This window comes from Rattus norvegicus, chromosome 5, assembly GCF_036323735.1.
Source record: "Rattus norvegicus strain BN/NHsdMcwi chromosome 5, GRCr8, whole genome shotgun sequence".
Lineage (NCBI taxonomy): Eukaryota > Metazoa > Chordata > Mammalia > Rodentia > Muridae > Rattus > Rattus norvegicus.
Window position 1 is genome coordinate 61,213,924 of NC_086023.1, and position 17,019 is coordinate 61,230,942.

General features: G+C 42.7%; 1 protein-coding gene across 19 annotated transcripts in view; it reads right to left on the minus strand.

The window, feature by feature from the left end:
• Ubap2 (ubiquitin-associated protein 2) overlaps positions 1–17,019 on the minus strand; it is an 89,174-nt gene that overhangs the window by 69,742 nt on the left and 2,413 nt on the right. For 4 of the 19 annotated variants that reach the window (XM_063287615.1, XM_063287613.1, XM_063287608.1 and 1 more), the window contains exon 2: positions 16,955–17,015. The exons of 11 other annotated variants lie outside the window; for them this stretch is intronic. Coding sequence is in view for 4 of the 8 variants with exons in the window: in XM_063287604.1 (XP_063143674.1) it covers positions 14,500–14,515 (16 nt within the window). In the remaining 4 variants the exon portion in view is untranslated. Of the gene's footprint in view, positions 1–14,499; positions 15,267–16,954; positions 17,016–17,019 lie in introns of those variants that run through there. 4 more of the 19 variants (XM_063287604.1, XM_063287603.1, XM_006238054.4 and 1 more) reach the window with 4 other exon arrangements.

Below are 17,019 nucleotides of genomic sequence, written 5' to 3' on the forward strand. Positions count from 1 at the left end.
AATAGCACTTGTCACCAAGTCTGAAGTTCTGAGTTCAGTCCCCAGGATCCATATAAACCAATAAAAGAATAAAACCAACTTCAAATCTCTGACCTCTACACAAATGCCATGGCACATGCGCCTGAGTGCGTGTGCGCTCACACACCCACACAAACACATCAACTCAAGCACACACCCACGCCCACATACACATCACTCATACCTTTCACCCTCTCCTCACCTCATATACTAAGAAGGGAAGGAGGGAGGGAGAGAGGAAAGGAGAGAAGAGAAGGAGAGGCTTCCCAAAAGGAACTTCCCAAAGTAATCACCAAAAACCTTAAAACTTTTTACCATTACTAAACTGAAAATGGAGGGCAGAGAAACTAGATTAAGAAGAAACATCTTGGGCTGGAGAGATGGCTCAGCGGTTAAGAGCACCCGACTGCTCTTCCAGAGGTCATGAGTTCAATTCCCAGCAACCACATGGTGGCTCACAACCATCTGTAAAGAGATCTGATGCCCTCTTCTGGTGTATCTGAAGACAGCTACAGTGTACTTATATATAATAAATAAATAAATCTTTAAAAAAAAAAAAAAAAAAAAAAAGAAGAAACATCTTCGGGCTGGAGGGATGGCTCAGAGGTTAAGAGCACTGACTGCTCTTCTAGAGGTCCTGAGTTCAATTCCCAGCAACCACATGGTGGCTCACAACCATCTGTAATGAGATCAGATACCCTCTTCTGGCCTGCAGCGTACATGCAGGGAGAATGTTGTATTCATAATAAATAAATAAATCTTTAAAAAAAAGAAGAAGGGGGCTGGGGATTTAGCTCAGCGGTAGAGCGCTTGCCTAGGGAGTGCAAGGCCCTGGGTTCGGTCCCCAGCTCCGAAAAAAAAAAAAGAAAAAAAAAAAAAAAAAAAAGAGAAGAAGAAGAAGAAGAGGAGGAGGAGGAGGAGGAGGAGGAAGAAGAGGAAGAAGAGGAAGAGGAGGAAGAAGAAGAAAAAAAAACATCTTCAACTAGCACACCAAAGCAATATACAGGGAAATCCCGCACTCTTTTGGAAACAGGATCTCATGTAGTAAATAGACCTGTGCCTGCGCACACACCCAGCTGCTAGGCCATAGGAACTGCATTTACACTTGTTTTCCATCAGCTCTGCTACTCCGGAACAGGTTCCAAGAGAATTCTCAGAATAGAAACAGACAAGATCAAGAGACTTCTAAAAATAAACTGTCAGAAATTCTTCCATATCTCAGGTTCTTAAGCTACAGAAAACATGCAGTTATTCCAATCTATCAAGTGAAATTTTAAAACATTAGTGAAAAAAGAAAAATCAAACAAAAACCAAACAAAATTTCTAATATTCAAAGTAAGCTAAAGATATGGTTTAGTGGTAGATTTTTTTTTGTTGTTGTTGTTGTTGGTCTTTTTTTTCGGCGCTGGGGACCGAACCCAGGGCCTTGCGCTTCCTAGGCAAGCGCTCTACCACTGAGCTAAATCCCCAACTTCCAGTAGTAGATTTTTAATTTAAATGCTGCTAAAGGGGTTGGGGATTTAGCTCAGTGGTAGAGCGCTTGCCTAGAAAACGCAAGGCCCTGGGTTCAGTCCCCAGCTCCGAAAAAAAGAAAAAGAAAAAAAAAAAGAAAAGAAAGAAAGAAATGCTGCTAAAACAAAAATGAGAAGTGTCTCCCACTATTTGAGGTACAAAACGGCCTGTATTTGTTATGATAGGACAGCGCCACTGGCACATGTCTGGCAGTCAGCCTTGCTTTAGAGAATTAGCTCTTTCCTCCACCATAGGTTCTGGAAGTCAAACTCAGGGCATCAAGTTTTGAAATAAGTGATTTCAGCTACTGAACCATCTCCATGGTCCTAGAAAAAGTTTAAACTGTTACTGTTTTCTTTTGCAAGGAACAAATACTTCCAGGACATCTCAGGTGGAACATCAAGTCCAGTCTTACTTGTCTAGCATTTAAAAGGCCCTGGATTCAATCCCTGCCTCTGGGGTGTAAGGAGTTGGATTGGGCAAGGGGGGAGGAAAGAAGTTGGATTGGGCAAGGAGGGAGGAAAGATGAGACCAGAAATTGTTAACAGTCTCAAGTTTATATACATCATCATGAAGACACCAAATGTTAGGCAAAAATAGCTCAAAGCTGTTATATAGCAGTTATACACCCTATAACGATGGTTCTCCACCGTGGGTTGCAACCCAGCATCAACTCTGTATGCCTCTGTATGCTCATAAACAAGGGAGAATACGTATAGGGATATCACCTCAGTTGAGAAAAGTTTGGTAAGGATAGTCCTAGGTATACACTCATTCCCACAACTCTACAGTAAGTAAGTAATGGTAACATATACTGTTTTACTACATGGCAGATACTACTGTAAGATCTCAGATCACCTGGCACTACTCACACTATGTAGCATGATAGTGGATACATAGCCCAGGTTACCCTCAACGAATGACTGTCCTCTAGTCTCAGCATCTAAAGCACTAAGACTGCAGATATGTGCCTGATCTTTAAGAGCTTTAGAGTATTAAACTTTCCAGCACCCTCAGGTACATGTTACTCTCATTTTACAGAGTCACCGTTCATTAAGTGACGACATAAAGGATTCAAACCCATCTAGCTCCCTAGTCTGTGCTCTTAAGCACATACCATATTCAAATGATCAATTACGAAAATACAAAAGTCTCCAAGTTGGCTTCTCTCTATGAGGAAGTTATTGTTTACACCATCTGAACACCTCATCCCTAACCAAAGTGTCTAGTCTGGGCCAGAATCCCACTAAGCTCCAAAGCCCTTCAAACACCCAACGACTACTTCCTACACTCTTGTACTCTTGTGATCAGTTAGCAATGTTGGATTAATTCATTTAATTTCCAATCTGCAGTCTTGCTTTTTCTATCAGAACCCATTCTTCTCAATCTTTTTTGGCAGGTGAAGTAATTTTAGTAAGGACTCTCTGCTGGTTTACAAAGTTCAAACAGGCAGCAAGAAATCACCGCTGCCAATCAGGGAGAGAACAGGCAAGGGGGTGCCAAACACTCAATTATGAGGCTCAACCGCGAGTGCTCAAATGCCAGGAGCTGACCAAGCTGATACTTTTATTCTCCACAGCTGCAAGGGCAGGGTCAGGCCTCTGGCAGCTGGTGGACAAGGATGACCTCCCTACCACCCACACAATATTATCTATCCGCTGGGCTGGGCTCATACCCTGCCCATGGAAAAGGAATGGTGCTGCTGAACTCTTGAACGTTGGAAGCCATCAAATTTGACTTAGTACAGTCACATTCTCTCCAGCTACCAAAGGTCAGAGAAAGAAAAGCATTGCTTTGCCTGTAGTTTCTTCCAAACATGTGTCCCAATCCTATCCAGCTTTCTCAGCAATAAACCTCATTTTTAAATTAATATTATTTTATTGTTCCAGTCTTTCATGGTGCTAGGGATCAAATCCAGGACGTCAGCTATGGTAGGCCACCCACCATTGTACCACTGAACCACATGGCCCAGCTTAAACTCTCTCTAACCTAGCAGCTATGGAGGAGTCTTTGTCTTCAATCCCTTTTGAAAGGCTGCTCATTACTCCTAACTAATCTTTACCCCCATATTTCTAACAGATCTGTCTCAAACAAAAAAGCCCACATTACACACAGCACCTCACAGGTCCTATCCAGTATAATACAGTGTTCCTCCTACATGCATGAAGGACCTTGAGGCCTGGGTTGAAGTCCCAGCATACACACACCCAAACCCAAAATTACCCTTGTGCTGTATAGTCATTCAGACAAGCACTTCTCAAATAATATCCCAGGGTATTGTCATTAGAATATACTATGCTGGGCACAGTAGCCTGCACCTAAATTCACATCCTCCCTTGGGAAGATGAAATAGGCTGATTGCCAAGAATACAGTGGCATTAACCCCAGCACTTGGTTGGGGGGGGGGGGGGGATGCAGTTTGAGGCCAGCATAGTCAGTAAACAAAGCAAGTTCCAGAACAGACAGGGCTGTTATAGAGAAATAGAGAAATCATCTTAAAGAACAAAACAAACAAACAGAATATGAAGTCACTCTGAGCTACACATTAAGTTTCAGACCAGCCTCCACTTCAGACCCGCCTCCACTTCAGACCCGCCTCCACTTCAGACCCTATCTTCAAAAAATAAGCAAACTAAACACATGGATTTAAATGTGGTGAGTCCTGTCTATAAGCCCTGCCTGTAAGCCTTGGGGCCTTGAGACAAAAGGATCACATGTTTGAAGACAGCTTGATATAAGCAGCCACCACTCTTGCCTACAAAGAAAGACGCTTTCTCAGAACAAACGGAACAGCATTAGTGACTAACATCCAAAGCTCTGCAGCACAGTGATGGCCTCACATAAGTCAATGGAGAGCAAAGCAGCACCATAACTATAGCACGCGGAGCTGGGAGACAGCTCCTACTACTACTAAGAGAAGAATCACTACTCTTCTGGAGAACACAGTTGACAGGAGGTTACCTGTGTCTCCTGCTCTAAGGGATCTGACACCCCCTTACGACCTTTGCAGGCACCAACATACAAAGATACGCCCCATAACAAAAATAAACCTTAAAATGTATGGCCCATCACTTATCCTGTTAATCTGAGTTACCTATGTTATGGATATGAAAGCAAACTACAAAGGAATCCTAGCATTCAAGAAGTTTGAAAGCACAAGATGATAAGCCCCAGGCCCACCTGGGCTACACAGTCAGACCTATCTCAAAAGTAAAAGCAGAGCCAGCAAAATGGCTCAACAAGTAAAGGAACTTGTCACCAAGCCCGACCACCTCAGTTCAGTCACTGGGACAACACGGTTCTGATTCTGCACGTGTGCCATGGTGCTTGCAAGCACTCGCTCGTGGAAGCATGCACTTGTGGAAGCACATACTCATGAAAACACCCCTCCCCCATGCACTAAACTTTTCAATCAATGCTCTTGTCTTGTAGTCTTGGCTGGCTTGGAACTCCCAATATAAACCAGGCTGACCTTTTAGTTCAGAGATCCACCTGCCTCTACTTCCCAAGTACTGTGATTAAAGGTCTGTACTACCATGCTGGGCCCAAAATTTCTGGTCCCATCCTTTTCCCATGTAAATTCTAAACTACAGTATGCTGAGCATGTTGATACATGGCGCCATCCATCCTCGCCTGAGGAGGCAGAAGCAGGGGCCTCCAAGAGTTTAAGGCCAGCCTGGTATACAAAGTGAGTTCCAGAACAGCCAGAACTATAGACCCTGTCTCAAATGGACAGACATATAGACAGATGGATGGTTGCAATATTTTCCTTCCTTAACAATGGAGTGTTACAAACACTAATTTTAAACAGGGTGTGGTGTCACACACCTTTAGCTCCAGCACTTAGGAGGCAGAGGCCCCTGAATCTGAGTTTGAGGCCAGCATGTTTTACAGAGCAGCCCTGAAAAAACAAACCCTACTTTTTCTGACTCATCAGTTATAACTGTAATGAGTAATAAAGGATATATCTCCAAGTCTATTTGAAGACAAAGCTAAGAACCTGTTTTCCTAACACACATTTATTACATCGTTATTCTCCTTGGCTGATTTCTCAAAGTAGGAGAAGTTATGTCTGCATAACTTCTGGGCAGCATAAGATGGCTACTTTCCAAAACCAAAATTCCAGACCCAAGGACAATGCGAGTCTTCAAATGGCTTTCCTGTCATGCATTTCTTAAACATCTTTACTGTTTTAAATCACTCACTCACAAACCATTTTTTTGAAGTAGGAAGGATATTTTCACCCTGTCATTACAGAGCAAGCCTTCACTCTGAAGACCTTAGTTTGTGTTTCACCAAGTTGCAGAATGGATTCCCCTGATAATGAAGAAGCTATCTCCTGTCTGCAAGCATCCACTGGCATAAGCACACATTGTCTTATTCCCCTAAAGACAAGAGTAAAAGAAGGAGAACAGAGTGTCAATTTCTGTCTCTTGGAAGTTCCTGTGTAAACCAGGCTGACCTTTAATTCAAAGACCCACCTGCCTCTGCTTCCCAAGTACCGTGACTGAAGTCCTGTGCCACCATGCGGGGCCCAAAAAATTTTTGGTCCCATTCTTTTTCAATATAAATTCTTTCTAAAATACAGTATTGCTGAGCATGGTGGTACAAGCTGCCTTCAATCCTATCTTGAAGAGGCAAAAATATGCTTGCCCTGCCAGGCACTGTGCTACACACACAATCCCAGCATTTGAGAAGCAGAGGCAGGAGGATCTCAGTTTGAGGAGGCCATCCTGGTGTACACAGTGAGTTCCAAAATAGCAAGGGTACAACAGAGGTAACCCTGTATTTAAAAGGGGAAGGTGTGTAGGAAGTGGGCGTAGGATGCCCAGTGGCAGTGGTGTATACTTTTAATCCCACCACTTAGGAGGCTAGAGGCAGGTGGATCTTTCAGTTCCAGGTCAGCTTGGTCCACAGAGCAAGTTCCATGACAGCCAGAGCTAGAGAAACCCTGTCTCAAAACATGGGCTGGAGAGACGTTTAGCCATTAAGAGTACTGGCTTCTCTTTTAGAGAAAGAATCCAAGTTCAATTCCCAGCAAATATATGGCAGATCACAACTGTCGGTAACTCCAAGATCTGACACCTTCACATAGACATACATGCTGGCAAAACAGCAACGCATATGAAATCAAAATAAAAAGAATTGCCATTCTCGATTTAGCTTTGTATTTTCTAAATCCCAGTGAGAAGCTCCGACTCAGGTATCCTCTGCATAGGAAGACAATCACGTACCATCTCACAGCAACTTATTTTCACTTTTTAAAGATGCTTCCTTTTTTTCACTTATTCTTTGCCTGCATATATGTCTGTGTACCCTGTGCCTGATGAGAACATGGCTGAGACATCTCTCCAACTACAACTTATTCTAGTCATTCTGCTCTAGCAAACTGTGTATCACTGTGCTAAGTGGCTGAAACTTCAACTCTATTTTGCACAACAGACAAAACTCAGTCTTCAACTCTGCAGTGTACATAGTTCAGTGGTAGAGTGTATATACAAGGTAATTCTTACCAAAACAAAGGGAAATTTTTTGATTATTACAGAAGAACAAATAACCAAGTCATTCAAATAATTCCAATGGTCACTTTTTTCCCTGAATCTCTGATTGAATCACTTGAAAACTTGGCACTAAATTGTTAAAAACTACAAATGTTTCTTTCACAACTTACTTTTTGCATCCGTCTGTCTACTGTGTGTGGTGCAGGCATGCGTGAGTGAGCATAGAGGTCAAAAATCAATACTGCCCAATTTAATAAAGATGGGAAAAAAATCAATACTGACCTCTGGTTGTCCAGTTTAGCACCAAGTATCCGTACTCCTCATCTCAAAAGCCCCACAAATAGATTAAAAGTTCAACTTTAATCCAGGTTTGGAGGCACCCACTTTTAACCAACAGTTTGGAGGCAGAAGCAGGCGATTCCAAGGCCAATCTGTTCTTTGTGTAAAATTCCAAACCAGCCAGGGGTACAGAGTGCCATCCTGACTCCCATGAAGGAGTGGGAGGTGGGGGAGAAAGCTATTTCAAGAAAAAAGTATACCATCTATAGATATTACAGGTCTCATGAAGCAAATCTGGCTTGAATTACACACCACCACATCTAGTTTTATGTTGAGGATCAAGATCCAAGGCTTCCTCTGCATGCTAGGCAGCGCTCTACCAAATGAACTGTAACACCACTAACTTGTCAGAAGTGGTTTCTACCTGTAATCTCAGCTAAGGCTAAAACAGAAGGATCCAAACTAAACCTATAATGTTTGCCTTGTGTGCCCAAGGACCAGTGTTTCTTCCCCAAAACCACCTAAGGTAGGTGTGGTGGTGCTAGGCTATAATGTGGGGAGTAGAAGATTTGAAATTCAAGGTCATTCTTAGCTACATAGTAAGTTCAGAGTCAGCCTGGAAGTCTTGAGACCAGTCTTATCAAGACAAATAAAAATAAAAAGTTTTATCTTAAAACAGTTCTCTCTCAGTTTGAGTTGTTTTGTTTTAGTTTGATTTTGGAAGGGTTGAGAACTTGCTAAATATTGTTAAGTTACCCTCAAAGTTTCAGCAATCCTCCTGCCTCAGCCTATAGCATGAGCATTCAACTGGTCCCAGTTTTTTAGTCAGCTCTTCAACTTTGCTCACAAATCAGAATAAAGCTATGATTTGCTGGTTGTTGATTTGCCCCCCTCCGCTGCCGCAAACACGCACGCACGCATGCACGCACACACACACAACCCAGGATTTCTCTGTGTACCCCTGGCTGGTTCCAGACTTGCTTTATAGAAAGCCTGGCATTGATCCATCTGCCTCTGCCTCTGAAGGAGCTACAATTTTTTAAAAAGATTTATTTATTTTCTTTATGTATGAGTACACTATCACTATCTTCAGACACACGGGAAGAGGGCATCGGATTCCATTACAGATGGTTGTGCGCACCATGTAGCTGTAGGGAATAGCGGAGCAACCAGTGCTCTTAACCACTGAGCTATCTCTCCAGCCCAAGATGCAATTTCTTCCTAAAGAATATTGCTGGGGCTGGGGATTTAGCTCAGTGGTAGAGCGATTACCTAGGAAGCGCAAGGCCCTGGGTTCGGTCCCCAGCTGCGAAAAAAAGAACCAAAAAAAAAAAAAAAAAAAAAGAATATTGCTTTTATTCTACTAGCATCCTTATTACTATTTTACTGTGCCAATTTTTTTCTTTTTGCCTTTTGGTTTTTCAAGACCATGTTTCTTTGTGTGTAGTAGCTCTAGTTGTCCTGGAACTTGATCTGTAGACCAGGCTGGCCTGGAACTCAGAGATTCCACCTGTCTCTGCCTCCAAAGTGCTCGGATTAAAGGTGTAGGCCACCACCTCCACCAGACCATCTTTTTTTTTAATGTGTTACCTAAAAAAATGTACCAATCAAGTCATGTAATCCATTTAAACATTAATATACCTGATACTTATGTACGTACCAGTGCCAGCTCTCACTAAAAACCAAAACACGGGGCTGGAGAGATGGCTCAGTGGTTAAGAGCACTGACTGTTCTTCCCGAGGTCCTGAGTTCAAATCCCAGCAACCACATGGTGGCTCACAACCATCTATAATGAGATCTGATGCCCTCTTCTGGTGTGTCTGAAGGCAGCTACAGTGTACTCATGTATAATAAATAAATAAAATATTAAAAAAAAAAAACAAAATACGAAATCCCTTAAATAAGGAACTCTCCTACCACACCACTCAAAGAAGTACTCCCTGGTGGTAATTATAAATACATGTTAAACTGCTGTCTCCGTGCGGAAAACCTCAAAACCGAAACTCAGAAAAGGTTTTCCTTCAATCATTACTGGAAACTAAATGTTCAATGTCATAAACAATGACTACTTAAGCTCTCTCTCTCCCTAAGGAAAACACTCATTCTTCTCTAACTACCTGCTTCACCTTCAACCTGGTTTCTATCACTTTGTCTACCCTCAGGTCAGGATCCAGCAGTCTTCCCTCTTGCTCTCCTGCATCTGTCTCTCTCTACTGCTCAACATAACTTCAGACAGCCTTCCCTTGCCCTTTTTTTTTTTTTTGGTTCTTTTTTTCGGAGCTGGGGACCGAACCCAGGGCCTTGCGCTTCCTAGGCAAGCGCTCTACCACTGAGCTAAATCCCCAACCCCTTCCCTTGCTCTTTTAGACAGAGAACGCCATCCTTGTTTCCTTTTGTTCACAAGTGCTCAGCACTATTTAGTTCTCTTATTCCTGAAATATACAAGTCAATCCTTTAGTACGTCCCCCTTGCCACAAAACGTGTTCTGTTAGCATCAGTGCTTACCTGGGGTAAGACGGCTTATATGGGCAACGCTGTGGTGACCTAGAGCACTAGCATTTAAAAAGAAAGGAAGGCCAGGGGCACAGTTCATTCGAGAAAATGAAATGCTCAATGTATGTGCCTAACTACTTCAGAGGGCACATACATATTGGCAGAAGGCTTCATGCGGATTCAAAAGCTACTAAAATCAGAATGAAAATTTTAAAACTGGAGGGGGGGGTGTGTTTAAAAGAAAAGTAGCTTATTGTATTAAATCTCAGAACTCAAGTGCAACCAATTCTAAACGCCTCCATATAGAATAAATAGTACAATGGCAAAACTAGGTGTGAAAAGTCTAGTGAACAGTACACAGTTCAAAGACACCATCACCTCTAGAACCCATCTCTATTCCTCTTCTAGGATCAAGGCACAGCCTTTCATACTGTAAAGGGTTAAATGTCCTTTCTGTTGCTTATAGCACCCGGCTATACTCCCAGTCACACCAGTGTCTCAGACAGGCAAGGTGCTAAAGGAGTGCAAGTAAAAGCACAAGTCAGAAGTCCTGGAATCTACTCATTTTGAGATTAAGAAACCTTGGTCAAATACTGTTTCCCAAGCCTTTGGGGAACCTAAAAAAGATAATGGACTTCTAAAGTTTGACTATAACTGGTAATAATTACAGAATTAACATATGCTTATCTATTCAAATTGCTTATCTCACCATATTTATTAAAAATAGTGAATAACTTTACTAGGGCATGTTCCAAACAAAGTTCACTTTGAACATGTAATTACATGACTTAGTGCATTGGCTAAGCTTTGCAACTATCACCACAGTCTAACAAATAAAGCCTGTCATTTCCCTGTCCTGCCTGATCACTAGAGGTTAGGCACATCTTGCTCTGCTGGCTCCATCACACTGCCGTCTTCTGTAGTAATAAGAGAGTAAATGGCCACTGAACTGACAAGGCTTTTGACTCGTGTGATACCTGGGTTACCCCAGCAAACAGAGAGATTTTCCAATCACTACTGGGATCTGTGCTAGGAACAGGATCAAGGAAGGTCTAGGCAAACACCACCACAGAGCTGCAACGTGCCTGTTACTTTCTGAGACAAAGTCTGTATAGCTCTAGCTGTCCTGGAACTCCTTATGCTCTATGTTTCTACAGCTTCTCAAAACTTAAGATGGGAATAGATTAAAAGAAAAAAAAGAAACTTGGTATAAAATAGGCATAGTGGAGCAGGCCTTTTCTCAGCACCTGAGAAGAGGAACCTCGGTAAGCTCAAGGCCAATCTGGCACACAAAAATTTCAGACCAGCTAGGAGTGCTGGGGGGAGGGGAGGGCACTAGAGAGCTCAGCAATTAAAGAATGTGTGTTGCAGTTCCCAGCACCCACAGTAGCTCAAAACTGCCTGTAACTCCAGTTGCCACAGACATGAACAAGAAAGCTAACCTACACATGATGCTGGTACACACAGACAGCATGTACTTCACACACATGTACACATAAATTAAAAAATTAACTTTTTAAAAATGTGCAAACAGAAATACAAGATATTACTGAATTGTATATATACAATAGTACTTTAATCTAGAAAGGTTCTAAAGGCAAGTTAATAAATAACCCAAGCAGGAAGCTAAGCTTCAGCAAAAGGTCTAGAGCAGTGGTTCTCAACTTTCCTAATGCTGCCGACCCTTTAATCCAGTTCCTCATGTTGCAGTGACTCCTAACCATAAAACTATTTCTGTTGCTATCCCATAACTAATTTCACTACTGCTATGGATAGTAATATAAATCTCCTTTTTTCCCAATGGTCTGAGGTAGCCCCCTGTGAAAGGGTCTTTTCACAACCTGCAAAGGGGTCACAATTCACAGGTTGAGAACAATTGCTCTAAATCCTAATGAAATCCACTATTCACAGAATCTGGAGCACTCCTGTGTTTCCTACATATGTGAGACTGGCAGGAGGAATGCCACAAGTAACACAGCTGAACCTCCTACCTGAACCTCTTGTCTTTAAGTACAGACATAGTTCAGGGCCATCCATCCTTGACAGTTATCTGGAATGGGGAAGTGGGGGACACAGTGGCCCAGGAATTTAATCCAAGCATTTAGGAAGCAGAGGTAGAAGACCACAGAAACCTTGAGGCCAGCCTAGTCTACACAGCAAGCTCCAAGCCAGCCAGAGTAATATTCTAAAATCCAGCCTCAAAAATAAATGATTGCCAGGCATGACAATCTCAGTACTCAGGAGGTAGAGGCAAAAGATCTGAGATCAAGGCCAGTCTAGAATACATATGCTCTAGGACAGCATAGGCTACATAAAGAAACTGTCTCAACAAAACCAAGGGCCACAGACAGCTCTGGCCAGAGCCAGTTCAACAGTTACAAGAGGCTATTCTTGCAGACGACAGAAGTTCAGTTCCTAGCACCTCTATCAGTAAACTCACCTCTGCCTGCAACCCCAGCTCCTATGCCTTCTCACAGGTGCACACACATGTCCACAGACCCACATACATACACACACATAAATAAATGAGCACACTTAAAAAACAAATGGGAGAAGAATGTGATGGTTCAGAATTGCTGGATAGTTCTTCCTCTCTCTATTAATTCCCTTGCTCCCCATTTCCTTTGCAATCCCACCCCCTTTTCTTCCTTTACCTCCTCCTGTACAAAGACACTCCAGTCACTGAACCTAATGTTGAGAATACTGACAGCCCCAGCGTTACTGTGAAATATGGTCAGGGCAGATGGCTCAGTGGTTAAGAGCACTGACTGTTTTCCAAAGGTCCTGAGTTCAATTCCCAGCAACCACACAGTGGCTCACAACCACCTGTAATGGGATCTGATGCCCTCTTCTGGTGTGTCTGAGGACAGAGTACTCATATATACATTAACTAAATAAACAAATCTTAAAAAAAGATAGTAATTGTCATAACATGCTGCTTCTTAAGACAGCATACTAAAACCCAATATATCTTTCAGTATCACAGGTAAGTGAAGTAATCTTAGATACCTAGACTATGTGTGTCCACCATATGCACTCTAAAAGGTAAGACTTTTCATTGAAAAAATTATTGGGACAAGAGAATAAGTAAGCTTCTGTTTTGGTTTGCTTTTTTGACACTATACAGGCAAAGCATCAGCAAATTTATGAAGACCCTCCTGCTGGGGTTGCAGGCTGGGGTTACAGGTGTATACAGGCCTATACCACAACCAAATAGGAGGCCTTAAAAATGCCTATTTAAGCCAGGTGTGGTGGCATTTGCCTTTAAGCTCAGCCAGCATAAGGGAGGCTGAGACAGGAGGATTGATAGGAGCCTAAGACCAGCCTCAACTCAGCTACCTAGTAGGTTCCATATCAGCTAGGGCTATCCAACAAAACCCAACCTTAGGGAGGGAGGGAGGGAGGGAGGGAAGGAAGGAAGGGGAGGGAAAGAAAAGAAAGTCAGAAATCTCCTCTATAAATAATTTTTAAGAGTATTCTTGAGGCATGCTAAGAACTTCAGTATCAAGAGCACTGATGCTTTTGCAAAGAACCTGTGTTCTGTTCCCAGCACTAACATGTTGGCTCACAAACATTTGTAACTCTAATACCACTGGATCAGATGACTCATCTGAATTCCATGGGCACCAGGCCCCCACACAGTATACAGACAGGCAATACACTCATACACATAAAACTAAATCTTTAAAATTTCTTAAAGAAAATTATTCATTTTTTATTGGATTTTCAAATTTGATTTCGTGTGTATTTTGCCTGTGTCACATATGTGCGCCATGTGTGTGCTTAGTGCCTGAAGCAGTCAAAAGAAAGAATTGGATCTCCCGGAACTGGAGTTTACAGATGGTTATGAACCACTATGTGAGTGCTGGGAATTGAACCTGGGACTTTTAAGACCAACAACTGCTCTTAGACTACTCAGCCATTTCCTCAGCCCCTGAAAAATATTAATTTTTAAGCTTTAGAAACAAGTTTTAGATGTCTATAAAGAAAAACAACTTTTTTTCTTGGAGCTGAGGATGAAGCCTTGTTCTTGGGCAGGAAGTTCTCCATTACTGAATCTCACCCATAGCCCCCACATTCCTAACACCTTTTTATTTTTTTTTTAAAAGATTTATTTATTTTGTATATGAGTACACTGTAGCTATCTTCAGACACACCAGAAGAGGGCATCGGATCCCAATACAGATGGTTGTGAGCCACCATGTGGTTGCTGGGATTTGAACTCAGGACCTCTGGAAGAGCAGTCGGTGCTCTTAACCACCGAGCCATCTCTCCAGCCCCCTTTTTATTTTTTAAGATTTATTTTATGTATATGAGTACTCCATCTGCACGTATATCTGCATGCCAGAAGAGGGCATTGGATCCTGTTATAGATGGTTGTGAGCCACCATGTGGTTGCTGAGAATTGAACTCAGGACCTCTGGAAGAGCAGTCGGTGCTCTTAACCTCTGAGACATCTCTCCAGGCCCCCCGCCCCCTAACTTTTAAAACCATTAATATTTAGCTTTTATGTGTGTGAATAAGCCCCACAGTGTGTAAGTGGAGGGCAGAAGACAACTAGCAGAAGTCTCGTCTCTCTTTCTGCCATGGCCTCAGGGATCAAGCTCCAGCACTGACTTGAAAGCATGTGCCTTTACCCACTACTGATCTACAAGGTTTGTTTCCTTTTGTTTTAAATGTGTATGGATGTTTTACCTGCATGTATCTCCATTCATTCCATGAGAAGCCTGGTGCCCAAGGAGGCCGGGCATCAGCCTAGAACTGGAGTATTACGAACAGCTGTGAGCCACCGTGTGAGTCCTTGGAGTTGAGTCGGGTCCTCTTGAAAATCAGCAAGTGCTTTAAAACTGAGTTACCTCTCCCACAACCCCAAAATAGGGTTTCTCTGTGGACCCTAGCTGTCTGGAATGCTCTGTAAACCAGGCTGGTCTCAAACTCACAGAGATCCATCCTCCTGCCTCTGCTTCTCAAGTCCCAAACCGTGGAATTAAAGACATACACCACCACACCCAGCTCTACCAACTTTTAAAGGGAGGTTACTGCTTATTTATTGACTGAAACTTTGCTGCTTATTACAAGTCCTGTTCCCTGCCTCGATTCCAAATACTTAAATGGGTACCAACTCAAACTCACTTCCGTCCACAATCAACTATGTCCCTTAGCCAAAAAGTCACAAAACCTGGTCTTCAATGCCTCATCAAAGTCTTCCAGACAAGTGTGTGTGGATCACACCTGTAATAGGTAGAAATGGAAAAACAGGAGAGTCTGTTTGAGCTCATCTGTGGCTGCCCATTAAGTTCAAGGCTGACAAGACCCTGACTTTAAAAAAACAAAACAGGGGTTCGGGATTTAGCTCAGTAGTAGGCGCTTGCCTAGCAAGCACAAGGCCCTGGATTCCGTCCCCAGATCCAGAAAAAAAGAAAACAAACAAACAAACAAAGACAGTATTTTCAAGGTCTCCTTTCAGTACAAAGTACAGGAAGTTGAGGATACAGCTCTGCTGCAGGGTACATCCTTAACTCAATCACCAGCACCGCCCCAGCACCGCCCCACCCCCAAATCAAGGAAAAGCAAAGGTAACTCTGGAAGAAACACTGCCCAAAAGATAATTGAAAAGCTGGAGAGATGGCTCAGTGGTTAAAAGCACTGACTGCTCTTCCACAGATCTTGAGTTCAATTCCCAGCAACCACATGGTAGCTCACAACCATCTATAATGGGATCTGATGCCCTCTTCTGGTGTGTCTGAAGACAGTGACAGTGTACTCACACATAAAACAAAGATGATTTTTTTAAGGGAGAACAGCACAAACATTAGTCTTATACATTCTGACTGTGGGGACTGAGAACTGATACATTTGGTTGACTTTGAAAAAAGATGGATTTCTTGGTCTGAACTAGTAGAACTCTATCTACCACAGAGAGTTTGGTGACATGTTCCTTTGACTTCCTTTAAGCTCACCTCCACCCCCCATTTTACAAACAAAGCTGCAGCACTCTCATCAGAGGATGCTCATGGCAGCACAGACACATAATGCTGCACTTGGGCATCTGGAGAACCGGGCAGCTAATCAATGTGTTTGAAACCAACCTGGCTACAAAGTAATACATCAAAGTAGACTCCTAGGCAGACCCTGTTTCAAACAAACAAAAACAATGTCACAGTGTCAAGACTAACAATGGAAAGTAAAATCACTTTAGACCACATCTATACTATAAGACAGGATTAAACTTTCTAGATGCATTTTATATCCTTAAGGGGTAAACAGCAAAACTTAAAACAAAGCCAGAATAGTATGTCACATGCCTATACTCCCAGCCCTTGAGAAACTGGAGCTGGCAGATTTTGAGGCCAGCTTGGCTACATATCTTGGCTAAAACATCATCTCAAATGAGCATTAATTTAAATAAACTCACTCTTATAGCCATGTTCTTCCACCATCTCCCTCAAACAGTAAAATTTACTCAAGCTAATACCAAGAGCGATTCCTGATGAGCACTTCAGTAAAGTCGTTCTAAAAGGTAGTTTTAAAGGAAGTTCCATATGATCATGGCTAGCCAGATCCACATTTAAAGAGAAACCAGAGGAAACCAGAGCAGCCGGAAACAGGCCAGAGAAGCAATTACCACAATCCTTTCTCATGGCCTCATTCTCTGCCATGTTACTACTTCCACCCATATTTCAAACAAAACAATCTCCCTTTCTCTGAGATGTTTAGTTTTTGAAGGTCAGAGGCAGCAAGGAAAGGAATGGGGGAGGGATCAGAAGTGTGGGAAACATACCGGTCACCCACCAGGGATGAGGGGAGGGATCTCTTACAGAACTTAAATGAACCCTAAGTAGGAAAAATAGTGACAGCACGCAAGTGTAGAATGGGAAACACCTTTGCCCAGTAAGACAAATCTCAAAGCTACTGGAAAATGGCCCTAGCAGAGAGGCCGTGAAGGCAGACAAGATATATCGGACAACCTCCCAAGAGTAGGATGTATTCTTCCCTAAAAGAGGTAAAGACCATACTAAAGAATCGCCCAATGTCCAAGCTACACTACAGGAGAACTTAGGTGTGAGAGTATGAGAATCACCTCCCTTCTACCTTTATTGGAAAAACCAACACTAAGAACAAGCACCAGATGGTGGGTGGTAGTTCGTACCTTTAAGCCTGGCACTTGAAGGTAGAGACAGGCGATTTCTCCAGGTCAAGGCCAGCCTGGTCTAC